This window comes from Diabrotica virgifera, chromosome 9 (assembly GCF_917563875.1).
Source record: "Diabrotica virgifera virgifera chromosome 9, PGI_DIABVI_V3a".
NCBI lineage: Eukaryota > Metazoa > Arthropoda > Insecta > Coleoptera > Chrysomelidae > Diabrotica > Diabrotica virgifera.
This window is the reverse complement of record NC_065451.1, coordinates 138575310-138598698: the sequence shown is the minus strand read 5'-3', so window position 1 is coordinate 138598698 and position 23389 is coordinate 138575310. Positions and strand designations below refer to the sequence as shown.

Here is a 23389-nt window from a genome sequence, read left to right as displayed (position 1 = left end):
AACTGTCCTGAAGAAAAAATGAAAGAAGCAGTGAATCTTGTGCTGAATGGTGGAAGTATCAGAAAAGTAGCTGCTTCAAAAGGTATTGCTTTTCAAACTTTGGCAAGATACACAAAGAAAGCTAAAGAAGTTGGTGATGTCAGTAATATTCACATGTCACCTCACTACTCCGTAAACAAGGTTTTTACAACAGAAGAGGAAGCTTCCCTAGCAAAATATATAATCGATTGCTCCCGAATGTTTTATGGGTTGTCTGTTACCGATTGTCTTAAACTTGCCTAAGAAATGGCTGTCTGCAGTAAAAAGAAAATACCCGAAAAATGGCACAACCAAGAGAGGGCAGGATTAAAATGGTTTAGGGGATTTCGTAACCGACATAAACAACTCTCATTAAGAACGCCAGAAGGCTGTAGCTTATCTAGGGCTACCTCTTTTAATAGACATAATGTGGGGATCTTTTTTGAAAATCTAAAGTCTGTTTATTCAAGAACTTCTGCATTTGCCGACGGAAGAAGAGTATTTAATCTAGACGAAACATCCACTATGACGGTCCAGAAACCACAAAAATTTGTTGCTGTTAAGGGGGTTAAGCAGGTAAATAAGGTAACAAGTGGTGAGAGAGGAACCCTAGTAACAACATGTTGCATAGTCAGTGCTACAGGTCAGTATTTACCTCCAGCAATGGTGTTTCCCAGAACCCATTTTAAGGAACATATGCTACATGGAGCCCCGCCTGGTACCTTGGGCCTTACTTCACCTAGTGGGTGGATGAACACAGATTTGTTCTGTGAAGTAATGGCGCATTTCATTAAATATTCGAACAGCTCCAAAGAAAATGCGTCCCTTTTAATTTACGATAACCACGAAAGTCATCTTAGCATTGCTGTTCTTAACCTAGCAAAAGCTAATGGGGTAACAATTTTAACGATTCCCCCACATTCTTCCAATAAATTACAACCCCTTGATGTGGGGGTTTATAGGGCGTTTTCGACAGCATATAATGCTTCGGTGGTTAGCTGGATGCTGCGACACCCAGGTAAACCACTATCCATATATGAAGTGGCAGAATGCGGTGGCATATCTCATGAAAAGGCTCTTACGCCAAGTAATATAATAAACGCATTCAAAAAGTGTGGAATATATCCGTATGACGCAAGTGTATTTAGCGATGTAGATTTCTTGCCAAGTGCTGTTGCTGATCGAGAAATTCCAGAAGAAAATATTACTAGTGGGTTAAATTCAACACAACCAAGAAGTGATGATGATCTTAGAACAGCAGAATCAGCAAGTGACGAAAACACGAATATAACACAATCGGGAATCGAAAACCAAGATACGCCTAGTAAAAAATGCGCCTTTAGGAGTCCTGAAGATTTTCGAGGATTTCCAAAAGCAGAACCACGGAAAGCCAAAAACATAAAAAGAAAGGGAAAGAGTATAATTGCTACAGACACCCCAGAGAAAGAGGCAATAGAAGAAAGGTACAGGGCAAAAACACAAAAGGGAAAGGACAGATCTAAGATAGAGAAAGTACAAAAAATTAAGAAGAAAGTATTTGCTGAAGATTCCGAAACCTCCGAAGAAGAGCCACTACTAGATTCATCATCAGGAGATGAATCTTTTTTTAAAATTGACCCAGGTGATTTTTCGAATCTGCATAGTAACCCGACTAAAGGAGATTTTGTCCTAGTGGAATTCACTGGCAAAAAAGAGAAAAGAAAGATTTATTTCGTTGGAAAAGTCTTAAGAAGCGAATTAAATAAAGAATGTGAAGTTACATTTTTAAAACATCGAAAAGAGGGTTCGAACAAATTTGTATTCCCCGAAATAGCTGACGAAGCTGTTGTTTCTATGAATGATATTAAATTTGTAATGCCCCCTCCAATTCTCTGTGGACACATAAGTCGACAAAGGGCTTCGTTTATGTTTGAAATAGATTTTAGTTTATTAAATGTTCAGTAAAATGTATTGATTTCTTCAGTTTTTTGGTTAATATTAGACTTTTTCATGTTAAAATAGTGTTAGCTGTTACTAAATACAATAAAATATTAATTACCGAATGTGTGCCTTTTTCTTATAAGTGAATAACAAATATATATTTGTGCAATTTTTCTTGTCTCACTGTAGGGCAACTGTGCCCAACAGTGAGACAGGAGCAGCTGTTTTAATTAATTGCCATAAAATATTCTACTTCATTAAAAACACAAAATTGGTAGCAAGAATATTGAAACAGATGTTATAGCTTCAATATGCCTAAAAAACTAGTTACTTTAAAAAAATAGTAAAATAGTTGTCAGTTACAAAAAAAAGCGTCTCACTGTTGGTAACTCTCCCCTACGTAGGTGATGGCTGTACGCTGGTAGCGCTCTATTATAATTATAGAATCGGAATATCTACATTAAGCAAAATCATAAATTTTGTGTGTAGTACAATATGGAACATATTCCACAAAATACATCTGAAAGAACTAACACAAGAGGATTGGATCCAAGTTTCCAAGGAATTTCAAAAAAGGCTAATTTTCCGATGTGCCTAGGCGCTATTGACGGCAAATACATTCGTATTCAAAACTTTTCTGATGAAGGGTCAATGAACTTTAATTACAAAAATATTACTCTATAATATTGTTGGCAATTGCTGATGCTGATTGTAAGTTTTTATTTGTCGACATTGGGGCGTATGGAAAAAATTGCGATTCTTCTGTATTCAAAAATACGGAATATTGGAGAATATTAGTAAACAATGAGTTATCCATACCAAACGCAAGACCAATATCATCAAATAATAGTTTAAAAGTACCATATGTGTTTATTGCTGACAATGCTTTTGCAATAGATGAACACATTCTTAAAGATTTCTCAAATCATAACCTCAGCATAAAACAGCGCGTTTTTAATTATAGACTTCATAGAGCTCGAAGATATATAGAATGTGCTTTTGGTATTTTAAGTAACAAATGGAGAATATTTCACCGATCACTTAATGTCTCCAAAGAATTTTCTACAAATATTATAAAAGCTTGTGTTATATTACACAACATAGTGCGCTCAAGGGATGACTATAGCACAGAGGAACTCATTACTTCAGGTTCCAAATTACAACCATTACCTGTAACTTCTAGAACACATTCCCCTAATAAGACAGGGCACGGTATACGCAACTGTTTTGCAAATTACTTTGTAAGTAAAGAAGTTGAACTATCACGGCAAATGTCAAAAATTTAAATAATAAGTAGTATTATTGTTATCATATTTTTAATAATATAATTATTTTAAGTACTAACCTCTTTTTTTTTCTTATCTGCCTGAGTAAGGTGTTCATATTCATCATCTAAAAATTTAAATATTTCTTGCCAAATTTTTTCTCTTAAAATTTTATTTTTATTATTTTCGTTTGTCTTGTCCCAGAGGCAAGGTTGAGTTTCTACCAATTCAATCAATGTGACGATATCAAATTTAATAGTTATTTATGATATAAGCGTTATATAAGTGTTAAAGTACACGTTTAAGGCACGCATGTGAAAGTTTGCAGAATGAGCGAAGCGAGCTCTGCAATTCACATGAGTGCCTTAAAAATGTACTTTTTAACACGTATATCATACAATATTTTTTCTACAAACGTCTTATATATCAACAATTATAATTTATTCATTCTCAATTACAGGACAATATCTACAAAAACTTTTACTTGATCTTGACTGACGTTTCATGTTTAAATTGTTATATACTTTACATACATTTGAGAAAAATTTGCAAAATATTTTTTTTTCAAACCACTTTCCATAACAATAATTTTCGATATTGTGAAATAAATAGGTACTTTACTTAAAAGCAAAATCATATTTTTTGACAAACAGCATATGGGAAACTTTTTTATTATTAATTTTACGAAAAGTTAATTTTTATAAAAAGATCTATGTTTATATGGGACTAGCCACAGTTAAGTTGTAATGGCAATTACATATTATTTCTACTGAAAACTATTTTAAAAATACGCACTACATTACGTAACAATACGATAAAAAATAAGGCGTGATAATTAGGGTAATTATTATTACTAATTATCATATTATATTATTAATTTATTATTATATAATTTCTAACATTGCAGTTATTCTGGTTTGATACAATTTAACCTTCCTAGGATGTACTGATGAAATATTTGACAGTCAATGTCATAATCACTTATTATAAAATTAGTACCAATATTCTTTGCAATACAGAAGAATTTTATAAGGTAAAGATATTTTAAATTATGAGGTATATTCAATTATTCAATTACAGCAATTCAGCATAAAAATTAAGGTTTCGTGATTATTTACTAATCATTAGGTACGTATTAATTATTTTGGCTTGATACGATCTAGGATGCACTGTCATGAAATATTTGACAGTTGCAGTCAAAGTGAATTAGTAGGTATTTATAAATCTAGAGTGAAAATGGCAAATTTTTAACAAAAATAATAAATAAATTCAAGACGAGTGGAAATATTGATAATAAGTTTAAGAATAAATGAGAAAATTGGTTGCCAAGCAAGAAATTGAGTTTGAAGTCATGCTTTCTGTCACAGAAGAACCAAAATTTTCTTTACGCAAAAGGGCTTCTCTAACCACAAGTAATTCGGTAAAAAAGGATACAATATTAAAAATTTTAAAACATATTAATAAATATCATTCATACAAACCAGAGTTAGTACACACATTATTACCAAGAGATTACGATACTCGATTTGAATTCTGTGCTTTTATCCAAGGTAAGATAGATGAAGACCGATTTTTCACAAATAATATAATTTTTTCCTATGAGGCAACTTTTTCATCCAACGGAACGGTTTCATCTCAAAATTGTCGCTGGTGGTCTAACAGTAATCCAAACTTCACACTAAAAAGTAGTAACCAATATTCTTTTAAAACAAAAGTGTGGTGTGGTGTGTACAAAAATAGACGAATTGGACCTTTTTTTTTTCGTCATTCCTTAAACTCCGCACATTACTTAGAATTATTAGAAAATCAAGTAAGTGATTTTTTGGACGAACTTCCGTTAAATGAACGCATTAAAATTTGGTATCAACAAGGCGGTGCCTCCATCCATAATACCGTAAACGTTAGATTATTCCTGGAAAATATGTTTAATGGAAATGTGATTCATAGATACTCAGATATAATTTGACCCCTCAGGTCTTGTGATCTAACTCCTCTGGACTTTTTATGGGGTTACTTAAAAAAGCAGGTTTATCAGCGAGGACCATTTGATGATATACACCATTTGGAAAGGATTATTTCCGAATAATGCCAAAAAATTACTCAGAATATGATAAGAAAAGCCATAAAAGAGTTTGAGAAAAGAACAGGAAAATGTTTAATGAGAGAAGGTGGATATGTCGAAGCATTAGTAGATTAAGTTAATGGTTAATTAAGTTTATTGCTGTATAAATTATTGAACATTATTTTATTTGTATTCTTATTTCTAAAATAAATAAATTCTAACAAGTTTAATATATTTGATGATTGTATTTATTTTTAGGTTTAACACATGCTATTTTTTATAAAGAATTATTTTTCTGTAAAATTACTAAGGAAAAAGTTTCCCATATATTTATAAAAAAATATGCATTTCGATGATAAGCAAAGTACTTTTTAATTTCACAATATCAAAAATTTTTATGAAAAGTGCCATGAAAAGTTGTTTGCAACTTTTTCAAGTGTATGTAAAGAATGTAAAAATTTGAAATTTTTCTTTTTTTTTCAGTTTGAAGGATCTCTAATAGCATATTAAAACATGATTTTTAATTCTAAACAACTTTTTATAATAACAATTTTCGACATTCTGAAATATAAAGGCACTTTATATATATAATAGCACTAAAGGCCTTAGAGGCCCATGGCTTGAAAAGTTTGTTCGTTCTTCATTTTTACTTTTCTTTAGGTACCTAGATCTTCTCTGGCTTGGTATGTGATTTTTCTCCATTCCTTCCTGTTATTCATTTTTCTTCTCTGACCTTCTAACCCCATTTTTTCCATATCTTTTTCGACCTCTTGCTTCCATCTATTTTTCGGTCTTCCTTTTCTCTTTTTTGAGGCTATGTTGTAGTTTAGTACCCTTTTTGGAGTCCTCGCGTTCGGCATCCTTTCTATGTGACCTCGCCATCTAAGTCTCTGTGCCTTTATCACTCCTATTATATTAGGTTGATTGTATAATTCCTTTAACTCATTATTTGATCTTCTTAACCATAAACCGTCCCTTATTATTCCTCCATATATCTTCCTCAGGATTTTCCGTTCCCAGATCTCCAGTAAACTTTGTTCATTTTTTGTCATTGTCCATGTCTCACTGCAGTATGTTACTATTGGTTGGATAGTTGTTTTGTATAACTGTATTTTTGCCTTTCTTGATAAAAACTTGCTTTTCAGCATTCCATTAAGCGCATGTACACTTTTGTTGCCTGCCATTATTCGAGCTTGTATTTCTTCTTTAATATTCGGTTTACGTGATATTATTGCTCCTAGGTATGTAAATCTTTCTACCATTTCGAATTCGTATGATGTTCCTTCTTCTACTTCTACTTTAAGCTTTTGTCCATTCCTGAACTGACCATCTGTCCATTCCATACATTTTGTTTTAGTTTCATTTATGTGGAGTCCCATTTTCTTCGCTGCTTTTACTATTCTCTGTACTATTTCCTGTAGCTCTTTTGTTCCTCTTGCAAGCAACACCACATCATCCGCAAATGCCAAAACTTGGTGTCGTTTTTGATATAGGAGTGCTTCTCTATTGATTTTTGCTTCTCGCATTATTTTTTCTAGGCATAAGTTAAAGAGTAATGATGACAAAGGATCGCCCTGCCTTACTCCTTCATTTACTATAAATGTGTCTGATGATTGGTTGTTTATTTTGACTCTATTTTCTGTATTTTCTAACGTAATATGTATCATGTTGCGTAACTTTCTGCTAACTCCCAATTCCTCAAGCGCCTGCTTTAAATTCTTCCTCTTTATTCTATCGTACGCTTGCTGGAAATCGATGAATAGCGCTATCGTTGGTAGGTTGTGTTCATAGCTTTCTGCTTGTAATTCTCTGATTACGAATATTTGGTCCGTTGTGCTTCTTCCTCGTCTAAATCCGCACTGATATTCACCTATTATATTTTCCGCTTCTTTTTCAAGTTTATCTTTTATGGATTTTGATAAGATTTTATATATGGTATTTAGTAATGCTACTCCTCTGTAATTACTACATTCTGTTTTGTCTCCTTTTTTGTGTAATGGGCAAATAATTGCTTCCTTCCAATCTTTTGGTATCCGTTCTATTCTCCATATCTCTTTTATGATCTTGTATATCCACTCATGTAGCAATTTTCCACCATATTTCATCATCTCTGCTGTTATATTATCGCTTCCAGGACATTTGTTATTCTTCAAATCTTTTATGATTTCCTCGATTTGTTCTTTGCTGGGTGAATTATCTTCTATGTCTTCTAAGTTTTCATTTCCTTCTTCTGCTTCCATGTATTCTCTTTGGTTTGACTTATTCTTGCCATTTAGTAACTCGTCAAAATACTCTTTCCATCTCTCTACTATTTCTGCTTCACCGCTTATATTATTCCCCGCTTTGTTTTTAACGAATATTGGTTTTTGTTGGTATCCTCTTTTCTCATTTCTGGCACCTTGATACAGGTTTCTTATTTCTTTATTTCTGTAGTTCTCTTCTATTTCTTTTAGCTTATTTTCTACGTGTTTTCTCTTCTTTTCTCTCAGCAATCTCTTTACTTTATTTCTTTGCTCTATATATTTATTCTTCGTCTCTGTCGTTTCTTTCATTATCATTTCCATCCTTAATGATTTTCTTAGTTCTATTTCGTTTTGGCATTCTATGTCGAACCACTCCTTTCTCTTTTTATTCTCCTGTTTATTACACTCTTTTGCTGCTTTGTTCATTACTTGCTTTATGATGTCCCAGTTGTTTTCTGTTCGTTCTTCTGTTTGTATCTTTTTTAGTTCTCTTTCCATTGTTTCCCCATACGTTTCTTGCTCTTTCTTTGTTGCTAATCGAATTGGTTTATTTATATATTTCTTTACCTTTATTTTGTTTTTGTTTTCTGGTATCAGTTGTTTCATTTTGATGCCCACCATGTAATGATCAGAGTCGGCATCTGGTCCTCTGTATGTTCTTATCTTCTTTATACATTGCTGTTCTTCTTTTTCAATCAGCACGTGATCTATTTGGTTTTTAGTCTTTCTATCTGGCGATATCCATGTTTCCTTATGTATTTCTTTTCTTTCAAAATATGTGCTCATTATGATCATATTTTTTTCTCTTGCGAAATCTATGAGAAATTGTCCGTTCTCATTAGTTTCATTGTGTTTGCTATGCTTTCCTATTGTCGGTCTAAACACTTCTTCCTTCCCTATTTTGCCATTAGCGTCGCCTAAAATAATTTTCATATCATATCTGGGTATACTTTCGATTGTTCTGTTTAGTTCACTGTAGAAACATTCTTTAACATCATTATCTTTTTCTTCGGATGGAGCGTGAATATTTATGAGGGTGATTTTTTGGTATTTTCCTTTGATCCTGATAGTACATATGCGGTCTGATATCGGTTTAAACTCTACTATTGCTTCTTTTAGTTCTTTTCTTATCATAAAACCTGTGCCTAATATTCGATTCTTTCCACCGCTGTTAAAAAACAATGTATCTTCTATTTCTAATATATCATTTCCCAGCTGTTTCGTCTCCTGCAAGGCTACTATGTCAAATTGGAACTTTTCGATTTCTCTCGCAAGATGTTTAAGTTTACCTTCGCCATATGTGCCTCTTACATTCCATGTTCCTAAAAGTAAGTATTCTTTTCGACATGTTTTCTTGTTTTTTGGTCCGGTTTTTGTTTTTTTCCTCTTGTTTCCTTTTTTTGTATTATCACTATCCTTTTTCTGTGCTTGTTTCGTCAACGTTATTCCTATGGTACAGTTATTTGTTAGTTTTTTGATGCTGTTTTGATCATTGTGCCCTCTTTGTCGTTCCACTTCCATTCGATGTTATTTACCCATATTTTTTTTACTCCAATTTTGACTTCATTTCCTTTATTTCTTTCTTCCTGGGCAATGTTTCTAATTGTTTTCTGTATATCTCGTTCTTTTATGGTTGTATCTTCGTTGATATATACCTTGTGCTCTTTAATTTTTTTTAGCTTGTACTTTTTTTCCATTATTTTTCTTTTTTCCTCTTGGTTTTCTAATTCAATTAGACATGTTTTTTCGCCTAGCTTGTGAGCATTTCTTATTTTCACCTCTATTCCTAAGTGGTGTTTGATGAAATTGTTGATTTTTCCTTTTAACCGTGCTTGCTCATATGTGTCTATTGTTAGGCCGCTTATAACTACGTTGTTTATTCGTCGGTGTTTTTCCATAACTTCCATGTTTTTTGTTATTTCTCTGAGTCCCTCCTTGATCTCTTTATTTTCTTCTTTCAGTTCTGCATTTTCTTTTCTCAGCTCTCTGTTTTCCATAATGAGCTTTTCTATTGTTTCCTTACTTTCTTTTTGATTTCTTTTTATTTCCTTAATGTCATCGGTGAGGAGGCTCATCATTATTATTAATTGATCAATTTTTGACCCTCCTTCTGGATGTGTGTCATCACTCTCTAATTTTTCCATTTTCCGGCGCCAAACACTGTCTTCCACCTCAACAGTGCAGAGAAGACAGCGTCTACCGTATTTATTTTGTTTGTTTATTATCCGTTGTTACTTTCTGTGGTTATCCTGAAAGTCTACTCACAACGGCAACGTCGCAATTTCAACGGTCAAAGTTTCGTTTCTACGCTTTGATGTTAGACAAGCTTATCAATTGTAGCGATCTTACTTTTTATAGGTCCTTGGTATTATTCCGATGCTATTTCACCGATTTTAAAGTTTTTTCTTACCACTGTCCTTAACTTAATGTCTTATATTATTCACTAGATACTTCCAATAATTTATTTCCCGTTACAACTCTCAGAAATTGAGTTTATTGCAGACGACAAATAAAATATGTGTTTACGTTTTGACTACAGTGTTGCCAATCAAAGGCACTTTACTCTTCCTAAATTCATATTATTTGATACACCCCGTATAAAATTAACAAAATTGGATAACTGATGGTGGCATCTTGGGTTTTAGACCAAGTACAGATTTTTATGAAGAATAACTTTTTTTCCTAAAATTATTAATAAAAGAGTTATTACATGCCTAATAAATAAAAATGATGTTATGTGTCGGTAATTTAGGAAAAATTCAGAAAACAATTTTTTTGTCAAGTAGAAGGCTGTAATTGTATATTTGAATATGATTGTTAATTACAAATAACTTTTCATAATAAAATTTTTTGATATTTTGAACTATAAAGGTAATTTGCTGTTGAGCGAAATTCATATTTTTTGACATACCTTGTATACTGTTGATAAAATTTAATATCTGATGATTGCGTCTTAGGTTTTAGACTATGCAGAGCACTTTATAAAGAATGACTTTTTTTCCTAAAATTGATATTAAAAAAGTTTCCCATGTGGTTCCAAGTTACGCAGACACCCTGTATAAGTGCTTTTCAAAACTTTTAGATCAGATAGGAAGTATACTTATTGGTCTCAGATCTTTCAGCTCCTTTGGTTCAGGTATTTTAGGTAATGGTTTAATAATAGCTTTTTTCCACCCGGTGGATATAATGAATTCAAAATACACGAATTAATTATATTCAGTAATGCATCTGCACAAAAAGGGTAGCATAATTTTATATCTTTTATTGTTAATTTATAACCAGCTGCATTAGACGATATTTTGGAGACGATTTTATTTAAATTTTCCCTCTCCAATAGTGTAAAATTAAACTCGTCATTGTTGTATGTAGGTCTGTTGCTTTTATAAAATTCTATCAAATCTGTAGAAACTGTGTTGTTTTTGTTATCGATTTCTGAAAAAAAGTTGTATATATTTGTCGCATTGGCAAGATTATCTGGTATATATAATTGATTTTCGTTATAAGATTGAGTTTCTTTGCTGTTTTCCAAAATTCCCTCCCTTTACTATGTCCAAATGTATTAAAAAATGTGATTTTTCCCGTATTATAGCATGTTTGGTAAAATTCCTCAATTGCCTGTAGTACTGTAGAGACCCTTCCGTTTTTGTCCTCATATATTTTTTATGTGCTTTATCTCTAAGCTTAATCAACTGCTTTATGTTGGTAATTATCCATGGCAAATAAGGTTTTTCGGAAATTTTCCTGGTTTTCACTGGAGCATGCTTATTTAAAATTTTATTTATGTTAGACGTGAAAATTTCAACTTTTTCGTCAATACTATCAGTCACGAAAAGCTGCTGCCAATCCAGCATTCTTCCTTCTTCCATTAATAAATCATAAATTATGTTATTGTAGTCTCTGTACGTTACAGTTTTTTGTGCTAGGTTATTTTAGGCAGATTCAGTATTGTATAGACCAGGTTATGAGCCGTCACACATTGAGATATTTCCAATGATCCTGATTTTATGCATTGTATGTTTTGACTAGTCATAATTATATCGATTAAACTAGATTTGTTATTTGTAAAATTAAACCTCGTGGGCTTGTTAATATGTTGATTAAATTGTAAAGTTTGTAACAAGTTTTTTAGTCTGTTTGGGTATGTTGTATTACTTAAAAAGTTGAGATTTAAATCGGCGACAATAATAATGTTCTTATGTGCAACGGTACATAACCCAGTAAATCCCCAAACTGGTCTAGAAAAACAGATTCACTTACAGAAGGTGGCCTGTAAATATTAATAAGTATATAGTTTATATTTTTTACAGTGAATTCTATGGCAATTTGTTCAAAAAACGGAAAGTTTAAATTAATCAAAGAAAATTTTATATTATTTTTAATATAAAGTGCAACGCCACCTCCTCTTGCTAATCTGTCCTTTCTTACAAACCTATATCCCGGAAGTCTGCAGGTGAAACTTGGCATGTCAGAGTTTAGCCATGTCTCAGTCAACCCCAACATGTCAATGTCCAATTCCATCATATAGTTTGTAAACTCGTCAAAACCAGTATTTAAAGATCTTACATTTAAATGGCCTACTGAAAAATTACTTAAATTGCTTATTAAAAAATCGTCGTTATTATTTTCCGACTGTCGAGTGCCCGAATAATTAGCCATATCCCATAATAGCTCCTCTCCCCGCACCAATGTAGGTCAAGTTACCTCTTCCCAGATTACACAGTTCAGTTTTGCCCAAAAGATTATTTAAAAAAGTTTTAATAACTAAAAAAATTGCCTTAACTAAACAATTCATAATTTTTCAATTTTATCTCACAACCCGCCTATTTAACTTTATCTAAGTAGTTACTAATGTCCCGGAAAGAAAGAAAGAAAAAAATATATATACAAAAAAGAAAATCTACTAATAGATAACATTTTTTAAAGAGTTTTTTTTTGTTTTGTTATTGTTTACAATTTTACAAAGTATGCGTATTCATATACATATGTCCTATATCTATATATATATTTTTTAAACATTTATGTATGCCTTGCATACTTGCATTTTACGATAAATTTTTCGACTTTTTGAATAAGATGGAACGATAAGCCTACCCATTATTATATTATTATAATGTTGCAAGTTTCCTACTAGACTATTAATATTAGTTAATGAAAAGTTTTTATATTTTTTAATATCGATTCGGAAGAAAACAATAATAAAAAATAAAGACATGAATAATAAACAGTATAGAAAAGAGCCAGTTTTTATATGTTAGCAAGGTAGCTAGTGTACTAATGTAATAATTTTATTATTAAATATTGTATTATTATAGACGAATATCACTTATTTACACAAACAATCAACATAAAACACAGCATACAAAGTTACCTTCAGCAAAGAAGAGATGTAAATAACTTTAATCCATACCATACTTCGGTGTTTTATTAATTCATAGCATAGTGGTTAGTTTCCATGATAAATTTTTTCCAATTCGGGCTCACTGTGAATGTGAAAAACTTTGTTAATTTTATTTTTCACGAAAACATTGCCGTTAAGCACCCACGCACTATTTTTTGAGAAAAGCTATATGGCCTTCCTAAACAAACTAAGACGTAATTTTGTCAAATCTTCTTTGATTTGCTCTCCCGAATTTTTGAGATTTTTTCGGTTTCTCAAAATCGACTCTCTCACTTGGCACGTCGTAAACCTGACTAAATTTCCGCTTGGCAAATTGTTATCATTTTCGTTTTTATTAGGTATACGATGGCATTTTAATGTATACTTTTTCCACGTTTATTTTCAATTTATTTTTAAATAGGCTTAAAACTTTTGTTTCAAGGTTTTCTTCATTTTCACTATTTAGACCAAAGATTCTGATGTTTGGATTTCTCGATGTTTGTTCATGGTCGTCAGACATTTTCAGGAGTCGTTTGTTTTGTTCAACCAATGTGTTTACTTGGGATTGGAGGGCATCAATTGCAGCCGACTGCTGATTAAGCCTTTCCTCCAGCTTGCTCGCTACAATTCCCGCTACTTTTGCAGCGATTTCTTGCAAGTATTTATCATTAAAAATACTTATTATGACACCTTTGATTTCGCGCATGTCTCTCGTTGATATTACCATAATGGCAACTGAGCCACTTTAGATTTTGTAATATTCATCAAATTTTGCAGACAAATAATAGCGAATTTCACTGAAAATGTATAACACTAGTTTATACTACACTTAAGATGAACTTTTGTAATTAAAAACTTTATGAAATTAACCATATGGGGAAAAATTTGAAGAGCGGTTGCAAAACTACAACGTACTACTCGTGCGCCATCTACTCTCCTCCCCTAGGTTTACTAATAAGAACATTTTACGTTTGCTTAGAAATAATACGCGTATTTAATTTAACCTCATTTTACATTTATTTTTAACTGTATTGTATAATTGTATACTTATATTTATTTTATTGCATTACATTTTAGTAACCGCATTTTGTGCGAATCTGTTTTTATTAGATATCATTATTATTTACTATTATTCTGTCATTTAAGGTTAATTCATTGTTTTTGTACCATTCTAACGTACATAATATTCAATTATGCCATCATTTGACGAATTCCAAATTCGTATCTATCTTCTGCTTTTCTTAAAAGTGTCTGTATATTAAGTCCGGTCCAGTCGCGAATGTTTTTAGCCAGGACATTTGTCGTCTGCCAAGACCCATTTTCCTTCGATGTTACCCTTCATAATTAGCTATAACAAATCGTATTTATCATTTCTAAGTATAGTCCGTCCGCTATAACTTTTCCCATGCGGTACGATTCATTTTCAATCAAATTAACTCAAAACATAAATTGAAACGAACGTCGATGTGTATATACATTTTGTATACTGTATACTATATACTACACACATCGGCGTACTAACGGCGTACTAACGCCGATGTGTGTTTTCTTGTGATGTGTGAAAACTTTCTGTTTTGACTTAATTTGATTGAAAATGAATCGTACCGAATGGGAAAAGTTATAGCGGACGGACTATATGTGCCCAAAATATGCTGTTTTCCTCCTTTTAATGGTGGTCAAAGGTTCTCTGTCTCCTCCGGTTTTTGCAACACCATTTCGTTTGTAATATGATCAGTCCATGGTATTTTCAAAATTTTTTTAAGAAGGCACATCTCAAAAGTCTCCATCTTTCTCATTATGTCAACATTAGCAGTCCAAGCTTCAGTACCTTAAAAGAAGAATAGAGTGGACATTTTACCACTCGATATAGGAGTTGCAATTTGAGTCTTTGGTTACTCATACTTAGCAATTTCATTATCTTCAAAAAGGCTGCTTTTGATTGGTCTATTCTTGATTAAATTTCTGATTGCGTATTTAGGTTCTCCTTAATCCAGACTCCTAAATATTTCATTTTGTCCATTTGTTCAATATCTTCATTTTTATCTGGATTCTTTTTATGACTTTACACTTCTTACTGATAACCGTAAGTTTTCTTAGATAAACTAGGATAACTTAGTTTTGTTTTCTTTATGTTTATTGTTAAACCAAACTGTTCCCAGTATCACAAATTGTGTTTAGTAGCGTTGTGTATTGCTTTCCGTAAATCTGGTTTATAGTTACTTAATTCACAACTTGTAAAAACCATTATATTAATACATTTGTCTTTATTGTTATATTATTCCCAACCTTAGATAAAGCTTTTTGTCACATTTGTCACATATTTAAAATTGTGTATATTAATAATGATTTAATATTAAATGTATTTATGATAATTCCGTTTTATTTTACTTGCAACTACGGCTTGATATTATGGCACCTCATCAACCTTTTTGATACTGTAGGTATCTGGGATTATAAATATAGTGTATTTTATCGTTAGAGTAAGTGTGAGTCGAATGTATGGCTAAATCTGGAAAATATAATATTTGAGGTAAGTCTGACCCTCCCCCCCTATTATGAATCTAGATCCGCGCTAGATCCGCGCCTGAAGATGATCCAGATACGCCACTACAGTTTTGTGAGATTATGACTGAGAAAATAAATAGAAATCCAAACTTTATTATTTAACATTTGAAGCGTGCCATATGCAAAACGTTGTAAGTGCCACTTTTTCACAAATGCGGATATTTTGCGGATTTGCCCAGCGGCGATATAAGGAATTAGTAGCTCGGAAATCACCTTACTGCAGCCGGTACCAAGCCCGGGTAAAAGAGGAGGGTTGAGCGGAGGGTTAACTACCCACCTTCGGAAAAAGAAGCTAGTTATGAAAACTGCAACTTTGCCTCGGAACCAGACGAATAAACACAAAAAACGACCAATGCAATGTAAAAGTAATATGGATATCGGAACTTGGAACGTCCAGAGTTGGTACAGGCTTGGAGCTGCCACAAATGCCGTGGAACAACTGGAGAACATAGGAATGGATATAACAGCAGTCCAAGAAATAAGATGGCCAGACGATGGAAATATAAAAATAAGTAAATCCACCATCTTCTTCAGCGGTAACAAAAACGGATGACATGAATTTGGAACGGGCTTTGTGATTAGAGACGGTCTAGTACAGAATATACTAGTTTGACCCCTTGTATCTCTGATGGGCACGGATGACAAAATTTTAAATTTGGCTCAATGTTAGCCCGTAGCAAGTAGAATAAGGAGTAAAAATTTGGAGTTGCAGACTTACGTCATATAGGAGTTACAGGCCAGAAAAAATGACCAAAAATCAAAATGGTCAAAATTTGAGCGTTTGCTGGCAGGGTAATTAAAATTCCAATAAACTGTCTAATGAAATAAAAATTAATCTAGTTTCACCAGATTTCACAATGAATACAAATTCATACAGTTTGGGCCAAAGAAAAGAGTTCACCTTGATATTTGGCAGTTATTATATTTTAAGGGAATACCGAAACAGGTCGATTTTTATTTTCAAATTACAATGTTTTTATATATATATTTCATACATATAGTATATACTGACATCATCCATCTGGGCGTGATGACGTAATCGATGATTTTTTTTAAATGGGAATAAGGGTGGTATGTTATCTCATTTGAGGTTAAATTTAACCGAAAAGATATGTTTATTTGTGAAATAAACATCTTTTATTATTTCTGACAGTAGTAGGTACAAGGCATTTTGAGTTAAATAAATTACATACATTGTTCTTTTTGCGTCAATTAATTTAATTGAAAAAAATTTTTAGTCACCCTGTATAAATTATGATAATAATGTTAATGTTACTGAATAGAGAATTGAACATGCTTTCAAATGAGATACCACACCAGCCCTATTCCCATTAAAAAGATCATCGATTACGTCATCACGCTCTGATGGATGACGTCACGTAGAATGAAATGTATGCCAAAAAATTGAAATATAAAAATAAAAATAAACCTATTTCGGCATTTCCTTAAAATCTTATAGGTAACTATTGCCAAATATCGAGGTGGATTCTTTTCTTTGACCCACCCTGTATAAAATTGTATTAATTGTGAAATCTGTTGAAAATAGATTCATTTTTATTTCATTAGACAGTTTATTGCAATTTTAATTATCTGCCCGCAAACGCTCAAATTTTGACCATTTTGATTTTTGGCCATTTTTTCACTGGCCATTTACTGGCCATTTTTTGTAACTCCTATATGACGGAAGTCTGCAACTCCAAATTTTTACTCCCTATTCTACTTGCTAGGGGCTAACATTCAGCCAAATTTCAAATTTTTTCATCAGTGCCCATCAGAGATATACGGGGTCAAACTTTGAGATTTTGCAAAAAACTACATTTTTGGGATTTTTTTTTTAAATTTATCGAAGTCTCAAATCTCAAACATTTTTTATTTAAAGTATGTACGTACATCTTTTTCAGAAAAAATTTCAAATCATTATCGGCTTACCTTATGCTGTTAAAAAAATGCTGAAAATGGCATTTTATCAGTTTACCTTTTCAAATTTTGAGGTTCATTTAAGGCCTAAGGGCAGTTTGAAATTAAATAATGCTACAGGCCGATTTTTTAGAACATACTTTTCTAAAAACTTAAGTCTGGCCTAGAGCCTAACATTACATACATTAGACAACCAATCAATTCCTTACAGGCGCGGATCCAGGGGGGGCAGAGGGGGCTATTGCCCCCCCCCCCCGAGAATCTGAGGACAAAAAAAATTGTGTATTTATTTCTAAATTGAGGATAACAAGTGCCACTGGCCACACAGAAAAGAGCTTTATATATTTAGCGATTGTCCTATTCAAAGTTTGTTTCCGCGTGCAAATTTCCCGTGCTCTCTCGTCGAATAATATTCATTGAAACAGTTCCGTAAAGATTTTAATTTGCTTGCTGTAAAGCTTATAACCGTGCGCACGCTCTAACGTTAGAAATTAGAAACGGAACTTCGGCCGCGGGGGCCTAGATTGCGCTCGACATAGTTCGTTATTCTGACGCTAGAACGCGCGCATGTACAACAACAAATAAGATGCCATTTTGATGTCGGTGCTTCGCTGTTTTACTTCAGTAGTTATTTGTGCTTTGTTCTTGTTGTGAGCTGATGTTATGAAACGAGCTGCCAAAATTACAACGTTCTTCAAAAAGTTGAAGACAACGTCAGGTAAGGTTACTCTATTTCATATGCCATAAGCCATAGTAATAAAAGCTAGTAGGTTAGTAGGTTTAATATTTTACCTGCACGTTGCAGTAGGCCTACAACCTTCTTTAGTGGCTCGTCCATGAGAGAACAAGAGTACGTGAACACTCTTTAAAAATAATTAATAAAGCTATGCTATACCATGAAAGCAAAACTTAATCACTAGTAATTTAAATATAACAGGTAATAAGCTGCAGCGACGAGTGCACGTCAAGTACAGTGTATAATTTAGTCACTTAGGCCATGGCGTGGCGCACTAGCCGATAGGGCCAGGAGATTACACTGGCGTCTAGCGGACCGACCTTCCGAGGAGGTGCGCGACTAGTGACAGCAGCGGCGTAGTGGGGAAGAGCAGTTGCCTTAGTTGTTGATACGCGATTGTGGTTATTTTTTACGCTTGCTACGTTTTTGTTTACTGTTTAGGCTATTATTTAGGACTCACTAAAAATTAGTTTAACTTTACTTTTATTTTTTATTTATATTTAACGTTTTTTTGTGTTTAATTAGTCTACCCTTTTAAAGTAAAATACATTTTTTAATGTAAAAAATCAGATAAAATCAAATTTAATTGATTAAATGTTAATTTTGTTTGATTTTCACTTTAAAACAATTTAAGGTAGCAGTAATGGTGAGACTGAGGGTGCAAAACGAGACGATGAAGATAAACCCGAATCACTTACAATAATTCGAGATGAAGTGGAAGTGGGACAACATGAGCAAAGCTCGCTTGCTGTGTCACAAAACCCAAACTTCGAAGTGGAAGTTTTCGGTAAGCCTTTTTTGTAATAGCGAGCAACAACATATAATCCTGCAAAAGGCACATATAGAGGATAAGAGCTTTAAAATGATACCCAATTTGCCTAGAAAAATAATTATTTAGGGGTTGATTTGTCGAGTACGAAAATCAAGTAAATTGTTTTAATAATGTGGATGATAACTTTTAATACAAGTTACATTTTAAATTAAACAAACTATTTCAAGTCTAATAGGTCTAGTCGATTAATTCTTTCAAGGTTGTGTTTTTTTAGGAGATACTCTGGCCTTGGATTCACACTCAAAAAGCAGTGGACCTACCAACTCCTCAAGCGAATCCAGACCTACAATTAACTCTGAAGGTAAAGTGAAAGAGCTCTCTTCAAATCATATCATAAAAGATATAAGGCTATATGTAAATAACAAGCCTGATGATTACACAAAATATCTTCTTTTGGAAGCCACCCTCAAACTACGTGTATCCATATTCAGAAAACTCAAAGGACGTTAAAAGGTATTTGTCTAAAACCCACCTAGAAAATCATCCATGGCTTGTACTTTCAGAGTCGAAGAAAGGTTTGTTCTGTAAATACTGTGCACTTTTCGCCCAAGAAAAGGCAGGTCACAATAAGGGCGTGAAGCTGGGGAGACTTGTAATTGAACCTTTGACACGGTTTAAAGACAACAGGAAAAGATGGCGACTTGCAAACCCATGAAAGAAGTTTATACCATAAAACCTGTGTAGAAATGGGGAAAGACTTTTTGAAAACTTACAAATCACCTAATAAAGAAGTTATCAATCAGGTATGCTCTGAGCGGCTTCGTCAGGTTACAGAAAATCGTGAAAGGCTAAAGCCCATTATCAAAACCATTATTTTGCTCGGGCGTCAAAACATACATTTTCGAGGTCACAGGGATGATGGTCCTATCAACCTAGACATTGAGACTTCAGCAGCAAATCAGGGGAATTTCAAAGCTCTCTTGCAGTTCAGAGTAGACGCGGGTGACAAAGCTCTCGAAAAACATCTTAATACATCATCTTCTCGAGCAACATATATTAGCAAAACAACGCAAAATGCTTTAATAGAGTGTTGTGGGGATGAAATTCTGAAAAGAATACTCGAGTCCAAATATTGGTCTATGATGTTTGACGAAACCAGTGATTTGTCTCATAAGGAACAGATTACATTAGTTGTCCGTTATCTTTGGAAAGATGCCGTAAGGGAGCACTTCATAACTTTTATTGATGCATACAATGCAGCAGCAGATGTAAATGGTAAAGAGTGTAAAGAGAACAAACTATCAGGGAAAACTCTAGGTGAAATAGTCTTAAGGAATGTAAAAGAACTTGGCTTAGACCTTAGTTACTGTGTAGGCATAGGTACAGATGGGGCTTCGGTAATGACATCTGAAGAATCAGGTAGTGTAACAAAGATCCAATCAGAGGCAGTTAGTGCAAAACGGCTTCCATGCTACAACCACGCCTTGAATAATTCTATTTCCAAATCTAATAAGATTCGATCCATAAATAATGCCGTTGATGTTAATAATTATGAAAGAAGTCATTCACTTTTATAATCAGTCAGCAAAAAGGAATGCTGTTCTAACTGAACACGTAGGAGGGCAACTAGTGAGCCTCTGTGAAACTAGGTGGGTAGATAGACATGATGCAGTAATTTTATTTTTTTGTGCATTGCCAGAAATTGTCGATTCATTTACAGAGATAAGCGAATGGAAAGAGTCCGAGTCAGCCAAAAAGGCCGTGTTGTATATCAACTCAATAACAAGCACTGAATTCATTTTTTCTTGCGTTTGTCTGGTAGATATTCTGAAAAGGACCCTTCCCCTAAGCAAGTTATTGCAAAAACCAAACTTAGACTTGAACAAGGCTTCCAATGCAGTGACAGACACACTGACATGTCTGAAGGATAGGAGACGAAATTGTGATGATCATTTCACAGAGTTATACTTGGAAGCTCTAACTACCTCTGAAAAGCTGGGTGTGCAGCTCAAAATGCCCAGAGTAGTGAAAAGCCAAAGGCATAGAGAAAACTACGAAGCAGAGACAGGGATGGAATATTATAGAATGTCCATGTATATACCACTTCTCGACAATGTCATCACTGATCTACAAACCAGGTTCTCCGAAGAAAACCTATTGTGCTTTGACCTCAACCTTTTAATGCCTGCAAATATGTTGAACACCAATGTCAGCGAAAAATGCTTGGAGTTGAACGTGAGGCTGCAGAAAGTTTGCCAGAACTTTAAAACTCTTTTGGCCAGTGATTCTGAAGTTGTACTGGAAGGAGAGTTAAGCATTTGGATAGCGAAGTGGTCAAGGGAGAAAGAAGAAGGAATAAAAATTCCAAACTGTGCCATAGAAGTACTCAAATGCTGCGATGGAGATATGTTTCCAACTGTACGAACACTTCTACAAATACTTATCACACTACCAGTAAGTGTTGCAAGTGTTGAAAGGTCATTCAGCAGCCTTAAGCTCGTTAAATCCTGGCTACGGACAAGAATGGTTGAAGAGAGGTTGAATGGATTGTGCCTTTTATACATACATCGTGATATTGAGCTGAATGTTGAGAACGTAATTGAGCGTTATGCTAAAGGAGGAAAAAGAAGGCTGGACTTTATTGTTTAAGTTTTATGGAGAAAGTATGTAAATAATAAAGTAATTTTGAATCTTCAAAAAAGTGTTTTGTGTTTTTATTTCCCTAACCAAGTAGGCTTTAATGAATAAATCCAATTAAAAACTATAGATTTAAATTACAAAATATGATCATGTTTTAGTCTCTAGATTGTCTAAAAACACGAGTTTTCAGTTACATTTTTCCAGACCCAGACCCCTTGGAAGGTTCCCCACATAATTCTCCTTGCCCCCCCCCCGAAATCATGCCCTGGATCCGCCACTGATTCCTTATAAGGTAACTTAAGATTTCCTACCAAATCTTTATCTTTACAGATTGACAGATTAAGTTTAGGTTGCTTCTGGTTGATACATATATACTGGTTCTTTCAATGTTCCGTAAAGGAAAGCGGACTTAATATCTAGCTGTTTTACAAAAAGATCATATTCTACATACAATGACAATAATACCCTAATTGTAGCCATTCTTGCTACTGGCGCATACACATTTTCACTAATATTACTCTATTGGAAGCATCGAGCTACCAATCTAGCTTTCTTAACTACGTTTCCATTCACTTCTTTTTCACGAAAAACCCACTTTAAATATATTACACTCACATTTTGTGGTTGTTTCACTAAAGTCCACGTATTGTTTTCTTCCAATGACTGAAGTTCATCGCTGATTGCTTGTTTCCATTCCACGTCCTTGACTGCTTCAGAGAAGGTTTCAGGAACATTATCAAGAAATTGTCCTACTGACAAAGCTGCTAGTAGATTCATCTCTGTATTGTATTCACAATCATAATCTACAAGATATGTGGTCTCTTTTTGTTTCGTGTACTTCTTCTGTTTTCATTAATTCTTTCAACTACTTCTTCTTCTTCTTCGTGTATATTTTCTTGGTCAGTGATTATTTCAGGAATATTTTCCACTCCCATTTCGGTTCGAATTTGAGCAATTTGTTCATTCTCAGCAAATCTAATTTTATCATTTTCAATTGAATTCTCATCAAAAATTACATTCCATGCATGGATTATTTTTCTTTCTTTTGGATTCCATAATCTGTAACCGTTATCTGAATAGCCTGCCATAACCAGCTTTTCACTACGAGGATCAAACTTCCTATTTTCACAGATTTCCTATTTTCTTTAGGAAATAGATTATAAGCATTACAACCAAATAATTTTATCTTTTCCATATTTGACTTTTCACCATACCAAATTTCAGCGGGTGTTTTGTTATCAGGTAAAGTTCGAGTTTCAGTTCTATTAATTAAGTATGCTGCTACTCTCACAGCTTCACCCCATATGCTTTAATCTAAATTTGAATCAAAAACTAAACATCTTGCTTTTTCATAATGATTGTGTTAAAACGTTCAGAAACACCATTTTGTTCTGGATTCCTAGGTACTGTATACTGAATTTTGATTCCATTATTTGAACATAATCTTTTAAAAGCTTTTGAGGAGTATTCACCTCCTTTATCGTATCTTATACGTTCAATTTTTACATTAAATTTAGCAGTGACCATATCAATATATTCTTTAAATTTATCTATTACCTCTGATTTCCTCTCAATTAAATAACATACAAAAATGTGAATAATGATCTATAAATGTTACAAAATAAGTTTTATTATCATGAGTTATTGGATCTATAGGACCACACAAATTTGTTGATACGACTTCTAAAATTCTTTTTGCTTTTCTTTCAGCATCAATGCTATGAAACGGTAATCGTGATTGTTTTCCTTTTAAGCAGATTTCACATATACCAGATACAGGATACTTTGCAGAATGACCCATTTTCCTATGCATTAGCACATTACGTTCAACAGCTGGAATTTGTGCTTCTGGTGAAGGTCTACATCTTAGTTTA

General features: G+C 33.3%; 1 protein-coding gene across 1 annotated transcript; it reads left to right on the top strand.

Moving 5' to 3' along the window:
• The first annotated feature begins 20405 nt into the window (after positions 1–20405).
• Positions 20406–21524, top strand: LOC126891440 (52 kDa repressor of the inhibitor of the protein kinase-like). Its single transcript, XM_050660617.1, has one exon. The coding sequence runs from the start codon at positions 20406–20408 to the stop codon at positions 21522–21524; it is 1119 nt and encodes a 372-aa protein (XP_050516574.1).
• The last annotated feature ends 1865 nt before the right edge of the window (positions 21525–23389 follow it).